Source organism: Rattus norvegicus, chromosome 7, assembly GCF_021556685.1.
Source record: "Rattus norvegicus strain SHRSP/BbbUtx chromosome 7, alternate assembly SHRSP_T2T, whole genome shotgun sequence".
Lineage (NCBI taxonomy): Eukaryota > Metazoa > Chordata > Mammalia > Rodentia > Muridae > Rattus > Rattus norvegicus.
This window is the reverse complement of record NC_141540.1, coordinates 131784771-131796122: the sequence shown is the minus strand read 5'-3', so window position 1 is coordinate 131796122 and position 11352 is coordinate 131784771. Positions and strand designations below refer to the sequence as shown.

At 45.9% G+C, this 11352-nt stretch overlaps 1 protein-coding gene across 48 annotated transcripts in view; it reads left to right on the top strand.

Moving 5' to 3' along the window:
- The first annotated feature begins 4776 nt into the window (after window positions 1–4776).
- Kif21a (kinesin family member 21A) overlaps window positions 4777–11352 on the top strand; it is a 115376-nt gene continuing 108800 nt past the window's right edge. For 47 of the 48 annotated variants that reach the window (XR_015623945.1, XR_015623944.1, XR_015623943.1 and 44 more), the window contains exon 1: window positions 4797–4973. Coding sequence is in view for 42 of the 48 variants with exons in the window: in XM_087556713.1 (XP_087412839.1) it covers window positions 4930–4973 (44 nt within the window). In the remaining 6 variants the exon portion in view is untranslated. 48 annotated transcript variants of the gene reach the window in all.

The following is an 11352-nucleotide window of genomic DNA, read 5'->3' as shown; positions in this document are numbered from 1 at the left end:
AAGTTACAAAGTCCTGTGTTTGAAAAGACACCCAAAATAAAGTTAGCTAGCAGCCTGTTAGGCGCCAATAGGGAGCTAGCAAAGTTAGAGCGGCTCTTTCAGTCACCAAAATAGCTCCTCTAGAAGGAAACTCACTTCTACACAGGAAGCTGAGATGTAGAAGGCTTGCCTATCTTGTCCCAAAGCTACATAATCACGCAGCTAATATTAAGCCATACCTATGATGTCACATTTATCCATAGCTGGAGGATCTATAGAAATATCCACAGAAAGACTGATAAGTAAAACAGAAACCATCGCTACTCTGTTGAATCAAACATCAGAGATGGGGGGAAGGAGGCAAAGACCAACAAAAGCAGCAGAATGTCACCCAGTGATAATGACTGACAAGACACAAACCATTGCGCACACAGGGGTTCAGCACCAACCCCCTCACACAGAGGGAGTCCCATCCTTAGAAAGGGTTCTAGGTTTATCCTTAGTAAGGGTCCTTTGTCTTGTGATTCTTAATTTTGTCTTTACGCCTGTGTTTTGTTAAACGAGGCCTGATAAGGCACTGGCAGGTAAGCAGCGTAATTATGAATACATAGCACGCATGTCCTCTGTTTCTTGTGGCTCTGTTCGTAGGTAGCATTTCCTAATCTCCCCCAAGCCTGGAATTCTGCAGGTAACAGAGCTCCCCTGGAGAGTTCAGTGAGGGTCACTGTCAGGGAGTGTAGGAGGTAGACACCTGTCAAGTTGAGGAAGAATTTGACATTCCAAAACAACATCAACACAAACACTGACACCAAAGAACCCAGACTTAACACACTTTCTTACCCGGGGAGCCAACCACAGGCTCTGACAATGCTAAGTGAAAGGGAGTGAAAAAATAGCTTCCCTTCACAATCCTTCCGTTGTTCATTTTAACATATGTATACGTGGGTCCGGGGTAGGTATGAGTGCTTCTGAGTGCCGGTGTCCTCAGAGTTGAATGGACAGTGTCAGGTCCCCTGGGACTGGAATTACAGTTGTGAGCCTCCTGGCCTAGGTACTGGGGAGAATTGTACAAGCTCTTTGACTACAGTTTCTTCATTTCCTGTTTACAAGTGTTAATCCCGAAGATGAGAGAGGAAAGACCACAGACCCAACTCATCATGGACAAACTGATTAAAGCAAGCCTTTTGAATCTTGTGCAGGGACTGCCTCCCTCTAAGGTGGGGTTCAAGAGGTCAGCATTGGATGTGAGCAAGGTGAGGTTTTCATAGCTCAGGTGGAGGAGATTTCCAAGTGGGCCATTTAGTGGCCAAAGCAGGTGGGGTTGCAGGAAACCAACAAAAACATAACAAGTTAGTCATAAGGACCTCCCGAAACAAAGATGTGGGTGCAAGATGATCACAAGGTAGTCATGACAGCAGGTAGTCCTTTTGAAACTAAGGTAGGGTGGCAAGATGGTGACAGTGAAGCCAACTTTCTGAAACAAAGAGGTGGTTGTCATTTCCTGGAACAGGCAGTTCAGAACCATTTGAAGTTACGGTCACAGGTGGAGCATAGGCTAATCCTTGAGAAACAGATTGAATCATAGACAGGATCGAGCCTAGTCTGTCTTTACCATAAGATGCCTTTCAAGCCCAAGTTGGAGGCAGGCTGGTTCATCCCAAGCCTGACTTAGTAGAATGGAGATGTACTAAGTGCAAGACCTCAGTTGTAGAGCACGCACCATGTACCAAGCCCAGCACGTACTAGGTACCAAGACCTGGGTTTGTTTTCTGGGATGGAGCTCCCCAACCCCAAGTTGGTTTCATGATTTCTGAGTTACTTTTGTCCAGTGTTCCTACCATTCACTTTAGAATGAATGAAACGCATATTTGTGAGTGAATTTATGAATAGGAATTGTATAGTTTTTATGACTTCACACGCATCAAATGCTTTTTGCATTCCCATTTGAATTGGCATGGCAGGATGTGAGGACGGAGAGCAAACTTCATGGAAATAATCTAGAAATCTTACTGTATAGGGGGACCATGTTTCTTTATAAACAGAACGTGGTAACTAAGGAGTCCTTAGAGGGGAAAAGCCTCATATTTATATTCAACGACATTTTATTCACATCTCTAACACTATTATCATGTATAGATTATGGTTTTGCATGAGTAGTGCAAATCTATAAATTGGCCTTTGGGGAAACTACACTTAAACTGATCCTGAAATATTAAAAAAAAAACCCAAAAAACAAAAAACAACAAACAAAAAACCAACCAACCAACAAAACAAAAAAAAAAACCAAAACAAGCAAACAAACAAACAAACAAACAAAAAACCAAAATGAGGCCATGAACAAACTTAGGGAAAGAGCATTCTGGGTAAAGGGAATCGTTACTCTAAAGACTCCCAGAAGGCAAACAAAGGTATGGTGTCCGGGAACCAGAAGACCCACAATACCAGAAAGCAGTGGTTAAGGAGCAGAGCTAAGATGAGGCCAGAGTGTGAAGGGCCCAAGTCTAGAAGAATTTAGGCTCTTCATGTGAGGTGACCAGTGGAAAGTTTCAGATCTGGGGATGGCAGGAATGGCTTATGTCATTCTGTTAGTGTGGAGGCAAGAGGGGACTCTGGGATCCCATCCTGGGCTTTTTAATAATTGTAGAATTTACCGTTCTCTGTAGCACTTGTTATAGGCCTATCGTAATTTCTAATGTACATACAGACTTTCAAACACCAGAACTAAACAGTTAATTCTTTGTAGCCCTGGCTGGAAAGGTGGCTCAGTGGTTAATAGCACTGACTGCTCTTCCAGAGGTCCTGAGTTCAAATTCCAGCAACCACATGGTGGCTCACAACCATCTGATATGAGATCTGATGCCCTCTTCTGGTATGTCTGAAGACAGCTACAGTGGACTCACATATAATAAATAAATAAATCTTAAAAAAAAATTCTTCGTAGCCGTGGCATTGGCTTATTCTCCACATCCCTAGTGTCCAGCCCTTTTTGCACATAGCAGTCATCTTCTTAAGCATTCAGTAAATATATGTTCGGGACAGGATATGAACCCTTGCATGGCAAAAAGCTCTGTCTTTGGGATTTTCTTTAATGTGAGTTTATTAATTGGAAGGACAAGAAAATAATACGTATAAAGAATTTTCAAATATTATTCGAAATGAACCATCAATTTTAGAACCTTCGGCATGTAGGGTTCTGAAGTTTTATGTGGCCTTTGACTGCAACCGTGTCCAATGGGAATCCTGGAGCCACTGATGTTACTGATGCCATTCGGCCACACATTTCAGTCTGGTGGCTTGGGACTAGAGTTGGCCAGACATAATCTGAGGTTGGTTTTGCACGGTGTGTCCACTTTGTGCTGAATTAGTGGTTAATCTTTAAGACTAAGGTGTTTTCACACAAGGATTTGATTCTTTTGCCTTTTCACCCGAGAAACAGCAAACGCGCAACAGAACCAGAAACGTAGCAGCACAGGCCGGGAGATCCAGTTCAGGCAGAACGGGGACAGCTACTTCCTTAGGAAGGGCCCGTCTTCTCGGTTTTAGTCTATATACTCTGGAGTTTGCGTCCTCCACCCCCTTACGCTGCCTGCCCAGTTCTTGTAGCACGTCCTGTGACATCTCTTTTTGACACACATGGGTACTGTTGCTATTTAAAGGGAAGACTTTGAAAAGGTAATAATTTATGTCGCTTTGTTGCTAAGTGTGTTCTGTTGTGCTTGTCCTTTGTGACGCACATTTATCTCAGAAACAAGGTGGTCAAACCAGATCCATCCAGGCCTGGACCTATCAAGTTAGGACGGATGTGGCTCCATTATGTTGGCGGATAAATATCGAGGCTAGGCCAGGCTCTCCAGGGGGAAGGCGGAGGACAGCTTTGCTACCAGTTTGGCACGCAGAAGGACGCTACGACCTTGTTTGTTTTTAACCTTCCACTTATGCTGTCTGTAACGATTTAAAGGTGGCAAGATAAGAAATAGCATGCAGGAATATCTCTAAGAATAAATACCACAGGCCTTCTTCCCATGGGTATAGAAGGCTCAGACTTTTTTCCTAACCCAATATACACTGCCTCTTCGGACACTCTCTGATCAGGGCGACACAGGTGTGTGATTTTAGCTTCTATCTGCTTGGGCCAGTGCTTTTATTTGGATAGCGATATTTAATCTGTTATACTGTTTTGTGTGAACCCACATGTTTATTTACAGAAATGTACGGAACAGTCCACAAAAGATACTCTGTGGCAAAGCTAACAAAGGCTGTTTCCACAGAGCTATCTAAAGGCATGTGGAAGGACAAAGATGACGTGCAGAACGCACAATGGAACACTGTTGACAGAATCCCGGGATCCCGGGAGGAGCTTTTGAAAGGCCAGCAGGGAAAGAAAATCCGTTTGCAAGGATTTACCACGGTGCACGCCTCCATGGAAAGCAGTTGTGGAAACGCTTGGCAGTACCAGGGTCCGGGGCACTTAGCATGTTCCTAAGACTGAACTGTAATGCACTGACGAGGCTGAGGGGGTAAAACGTTCCACGTCCCAAGGGATCGGGCAGAGGGCAGAGCCGGGTCTGGAAAGGGGTCAAGGTCCGTGCTGCAGAAGGGGCAGGTGGCTGCGGGGACGCGCCTCCGGGGGATGGGAAGGGGAGGGGGTCGGCTCGCCTCCGCGCGGTGCCGCGCCCGCCTGGCGGTGCCGCCGGGGCGGGGCGCACCGGACCGGCCACGGCTGACGCAGGGCAGCGCGGAGCCCGGCGAGTGGGGGCAAGGGGCGGCGCCGCCCTGAGTCACCGCCCCCTCCCGCGCCTCCGCGCCGCCACCTTTCCATTCAGTCGCCCAACATGGCTGGAGCACGGCGGTGAGCCCTCGCCACCGTCACCGCCACCGCCGCCGCCGTCACCACCGCCGCCGCCTGCCCCGAACACTCGGCACTGTGCTGGGATCCGGGCGGCCGCAGGCATGTTGGGCGCCGCGGACGAGAGCTCGGTGCGCGTGGCTGTCAGGTGAGCTGCGGGTGGGAAGGAAAGCTGAGGCGAGCGAGCGAGCGAGCGAGCGGGCGGGCTCTCCTGCTGCCCGCTCCGGGGCCGGTGCGTCGCATCGCGGCTTCTCCGGGAACAGCAGCGGCCGCCCCGCACCCCCACACTCCTGCGGATCGGGCGCCGCTCGCTGCACCGGAGCCTCACGTTTGGCCTCCGGGTGAGCGCCTCCCGGTGTCCCCAGGAGTCGCCGCCGCGGCTGCCGCCCTGCAGGTGGGCCCGAGGTGTCTGTCCCCTGCCCTTCCCCGGCCCAGCCCCCGCCGCACCGGGCTCGGAGCCGCAGACAAAGCGTCGCGGTGACAAACGCGCGGCCCGCGCCCACTCGGGTCCCCACGGTGCCGCGCGTCGCGACACCTGGCCTCTCAGGTGACCTGGTAGGGTGTGTGTTGCGGGACTTCTGCACCCGCTGGAGGTCCGGAGAAGGCAAGCAACGTCAGCAAGCCTGAGGGTTAGTTAGATGGGCGACTGGGAGAAACCACCTGAGGTTAGTTAAGCACCGTGGATGTTGACAGTGACATCACACACGCCTGGGGTTGAGTTTTGAAATGCTGGCTAGGTTACATACAGTGTTGTGGTTAGTGACGGGGACATGGATATTCGATGTAATTTGGCTGTTTTGATGCATCGCAAGAACTCCGACGGTTGCTCTTGGAAAAGTGCAGCATCATCACACTGAAAAATTAATGAAGCATTCATCCTCTGATAAAATGGAGCGATGGCTTCCATCGCTCTGATAAAATACGGCTAACTCATTTACAATTTAAAGATTATAAAGGTAGCCTGTCTTCAGAGAAATCTATAAATTAGTAAACATCTGTTGTCAACGTCTTAGTCGAACAATTACTACAAGTTACATAACGTAAGCGTTCCTATTGTTATTTTAGTGACAAATCTTTATTAAGCCCAGGTTTGCATGTCCTGGGTCTTTAATTGTCTTAGGGAATAAAAAGAAATGGGAAGGTATATTGATTCCTGTATTTTGCAGATAATGCAATTAGCTCAGAACAGAGATGACAGTTTTATGATTCTTTACACACTCCTGTTGTAAAACATTGAAAATTTGATTCCGCTTTTCTGTTTTTCCTGGACTATATTTTCCATTACTAGATGAGATAGTTTTTCCTATTCATCCTACTAACTTTCTTTGGGCCTTAAAATATGAATCAGCGTGTGCACCAGGGCCAGGTAAATGGAAGGCAAAGACTGGAAGGCCATTAAGAGCCTGTTTTATTAGGACCTCTGATTATGAATGGTGGGGGAAGGGGAAGGACCTGAAATACAGAATGATATTGAAAGTGGAAATTTTGCTTGTGAGAAACCATCTTTTAATAAAGATTTGAGATTCATGTGCGTGCAACTTCTACAATGTCATTGATGAATTTGTTGACCATTCTATTAAACCTCTTCTTGCTTCCAATGGAAGCAAACAGAGTTGTGACTGACTGGGCCTAAGGTGGTAATGACCAATAAATATCTCATGTTACATTACATTACATTACATTGCCTTACCTTACCTTACATTACAGAATGATGTGGGTCTGATTTTTTGAGGAGAAGGTTCATCTGTCATTTGGCCTTCCACATGCTAGGAAAACAGGTGTGTGAGCCGTTGGGGACCAACATTGTAAAGGTTCAGTTTGTTGAAACTGGGATTTTTTTTCCCATTAAATACATTGCTGTCTTGTCTGAACCCTTTAAATTTATTATAATGGGCTAAAAAGAGCTTTTATTCACATACCATTATAATATTTATAAAGTACTCACACCGCTGGTTCTCAGTCTTTCTAATGCTGCTTGTGACACTTTAATACAGTTCATGTTATGGTGACACCCCCAACCATAAAATTATTTTCGTGGCTACTCCATAACTGTAATTTTGTTCCTGTTATGAATCATAATTTAAACATCTGTGATTTCCTTAGGCGACGCCTGTGAAAGGGTTGTTTGACCCCCAGAGAGGTTGCAACCCACAGGTTGAAAACCACTGGCACTTTCTACCACACATATGGGAATTCTGTCCTGTGTCTGCTACTCTGATTTCTGAGCTGAAATCAGTAATAAATGCTGCACATATACCATATGTCAGAGTCAAGACAGCGTTCACGTGTTTTATATCAGGCAAAAAAAGCCTCATTCCTCATAATCTGTGACTTTAATGTTGTTTTTTTTTATGTCTGCCTTACTGACTGGAGCGGGAAGATTATTAAGTCAACCTTTCAAAATTAAACTGGTAGCCTATGACAGAAGCAGGGTCCCAACCCAGAAAGCTTACATTTACAGCCCAGGTTCTTACCCCTGAAGCCCGTACAGATGAGAGACAAGACTGTGCCTCACCAAGTTTTACTCAGCGTAAAAGGTCCTCCGCTTCTTCCTGATCCTGTACGAGGTTGGTTACAGCTGAATAGCCTTGGCAGGCTATTCCTATCTCGACATCCTGGAGGAGAGACAGTCCACAAAGAGAGGGGCTGAACTGAACTTTTCTTGTGTCCTCCAAGCCAACCTGTTTCCCAGTTGGGGCAAACTTCATCATCGGCAGGAGTAAATATATACAAGTGTGGTGTCTGGACACAAAATTAACAGAGGCATTTGACCCATCTCTCTCCTTTAATGAATAACAAGAGGATGGGCTGTGTTTCATGAAAGTAAGAGCTCTCCAGGTACTTGTATTCTTCTTCTTTTAGTTGGATTTTTATTTACATTTCACACTTTATCCCCTTTCCCGGTTTCCCCACCAGAAACCCGATATCCCATCCCCTCTCCTCCTGCTTCTATGAGGGTGCTCCCGCACCCACCCATCCACTCCCACCTCCCCGCTCTAGCATTCCCCTACACTGGGGCATCGAGCCTTCACAGAAACAAGGGCAAGGGCCTCTCCTCCCACTGATGCCCGACAAGGCCCATCCTCTGCTACATATGCAGCTGGAGCCATAGGTCCATCCCTGTGTAGTCTTTGGTTGGTGGTTTAGTCCCTGGGAACTCTGGGAGATCTGGTTGGTTGATATTGTTGTTCTTCCTATGGGACCGCAAATCCCTTCAGCTCCTTCAGTCCGTTCTCTAACTCCTCCATTGGGGTCCCCATTCTCAGTTCAATGGATGGCTTCCAGCATCCGCCCCTGTATTTGTTAGGCTCTGGCCGAGCCTCTCAGGGGACAGCTGTATCAGGCTCCTGTCAGCATTCACTTCTTGGCATCCTCCATAGTGTCTGGGTTTGGTGGCTGTATACGGGATGGATCCCTACTGGACTTAGAGGTTGGTAAAATAGGTGCCTGAGACGCATAGACCTTTGGGGGAGAAGATGCTGAACAGAAAGTCTCTCACTGAGGGAGAATGGTTTTATTCAGTTTCTGAGGGTATTTTGTATGAGTCGTCCTTAGGTTGTCTTTCATTGCGAAGGGATATGGATTCAGAAGAGAACCCTGATGTCCACTTTCACGTGGCAGTTGGACACCTGAAATTCAAGTTTAAATTAATTTTTCCACTTACCTGTAGTGCGCGCATGTGTGTGTTTGTGCGTGTGTACACTCGCGTACACACTGCACACCTTTGTGACAACCAGAAAGCAGTCTGCAGGACTCATTTTTCTCCTTCCTACCATGTAGAGGACAGGGGTTTATCTGAGGTCCTGTTTTAAGCCTTGACAGCAAGCGCCTCCTTATATTTTTGACCCAAATTTTTTTTTTTGGTTCTTTTTTTCGGAGCTGGGGACAGAACCCAGGGCCTTGCGCTTCCTAGGTAAGCGCTCTACCACTGAGCTAAATCCCCAGCCCCTGACCCAAATTTAAACTTAAATTTAAAAGCTGGTCTTGGGTCCGGTTCCTAGAAACTTTTACGTGTGCTTGCGTATCTCAGTTACGTGCGTTCACTTCTTCCCAGCTGTAAAGTTCATGATATCTAAATACCGATAAAACTGTCTCTGATGAAAATTTTGTGTTACAGTTAACCCGTGCCTTGTGCTTACAGTTTCAGTCGGAAAAATGGAATCGCTTAGCTCTGTAATTTTGTCTGGTTTACACGTTGAGATATTTTTGAAAGCCAGTGAATTAAATAAAATATTAAACTCAACCTCATCTAGATTTTTCTCTATAGAGATGTGGCTAGTGGGAACTTTAAAAAGCCACGTGTGTTGTTTTGTATGTTTACGAGTGAGGCCGCTTTAATTAAGTGTCACGAAGGAGTATCAAGTACAACTGCCCACAGACACAGAATGAACTGCGGACAAACGTACCCTAAGATAGAGAATATACCGAGCACTGAGCATTAAAGTGCATGGTCCTGTGCGCATAAGTGTTCACGCGTGCCCATGTGAACATACGTGTTAGAACGCTACTTCATAGCAGTTCCGTTGACTGGCTGGCTTAGGTAGCTGGCATTTACAAAATGGAGCACAGCACTCCCTCTATTCTTAATTGTCCTACACCGCATTGACCGTTCACTTAACTAGAAACTGTAAAATCAGCAAAACAATTCAAGTTCTTTATGTAAGAATTTGAGACATTAGGAAATGATGTGGCCCTTTTTGCTTCCTTTCTCTGAATGTTGACAAGAATTTGTTACTTTCTCCTTTTCAAAACCCTATCTTGCAGAATTCCCCAAGGAGTGCTTACCGAGGGAGATTCCGAAAGGCCCTTGATATTTTCATATAATTGTGTATGGCAACTCAGATTCCCCTGCTTGGCTTCGGCAGGGCTCTAATGTCCTTGACAGTGAGTTTGGAATAGTGTCTAATATCAAACCGACCTACCTACCTTCCTATCTATCTTCCTTCTTTCCTTCCTTCCTTCCTTCCTTCCTTCCTTCCTTCCTTCCTTCCTTCCTTCTCCTGAGACAGGGTTTCTCTGTGTAGCTCTGACTGTCTTTGAACTCACTCTGTAGACCAGGCTGGCTTTGAACCCAAAAGAGATCAGACTGTTTCTGCCTCTGAGTGTTGGGCCTAAAGGCATGTGCCACTGCGCCCTGCTCAAATTCGTGTTTAGTTTGCTGTGCTTGTAGCTTTCTGAAGCTTGCTTTGTTTGTTTATTTATTTGAGACCGGGACTCACTGTGTTGCACTGGTTAGTTTGGGACTGGCTTCGTAGACCAAGCCAGCCTTGAACTCAAGAGATCCACTTACACCAACCTCCTTTGTCTCCTGGGATCTTTAGTTTTGGAAATACTAGAGAGGAAAGAGACGAGACCAAAGAGATAGTTGGGAGTTGAAAGTCAATGATATCCTTTCATTTATAAAATGTGGGTTAACTCTTTTTCTTCCGATAAGGGTTCATAACTGTCCAACTTTCCTCTCTATTGCTGTGATAAGCACAAGGACCAAAAATAGCTTGGGGGAGGAAAAGGTTTATTTGACCTTACACATCCTGATCACAGTCTGTCATTGAGGAAAGTCAGGGCAGGAGCTCAAGCGTGAACCATGGAGGAACAGCGTTTTCCTATATAACCCAGGGGGGAGGTAGCTCCAATCAGAGTGCTGGGCCCGCCCACGTCTATCATTGGTCAAGAAAATGCCTACAGACACGCCCACAGGCCAGTCTGACGGAGGCAGCCCCTCTGTTGAGGTTCTTTCTTCCCAGGTGACTAGAGTTTGTGTAAAGTTGACAAAAACTCACCAGCCCGTAAGGGTAAAAGGTGTGGTGGAACAAGCTTATTAGAATAGCGCCGGATTTCAGGTTTATATTTCATTATCGTGGCTGCTTGCCCTCCTGCTGTCTGACTTGCTAACTGCCTGCTATTCTGATGAGTGGTTCTGGGGTAGTGAACGTGTACCAGGGCTTTCAGTGAAGCCGTGAAGACAGACCTTTCCCGGGAGGCTAACACCATAATCTGCTCTTCGGTTCTCATCGATTTTTCTTCCAAACAATGCAATATTTATTCTGGGTTTTCTTCCCTAAGACACACTGCATGCCTGTGAGACTCGTGACTTAGGAATCATTATTTTCTGGCCATATCATTCGTGGTCTGGTATTATCCAGATGAGGAAGCAAGATGCATATCTGTAAAAGGCAATATAGACTTCAGATGATTGGAGCAGTTTTGATCCTAAGCAGCAAATTGGCTGGTATTTTAGTATTTCCTCTGAACCGGGCATTTATGAACTGTCTTTCATCTGTTTTTTCCCCTGTGGATTAACTCTTTAATCTTCTCAGAGTGTGGAAATAGTTTTCCTTCGGTTGTAGTTTCATTTCAAGCAAGTGACAGTCCAGTCAGAGAGTATTTCCATGATTATTTTGAGACATTGCTGTATGTTTAAGAAGTACATTAAAATCCACTTGTCATTTGTTTCTTAGAAGTTAGCGAAATTGTGTGTTAAACATAATTTTGGTGTCCTAGAATTATTGGCAAAGTGGGTTTTAAAG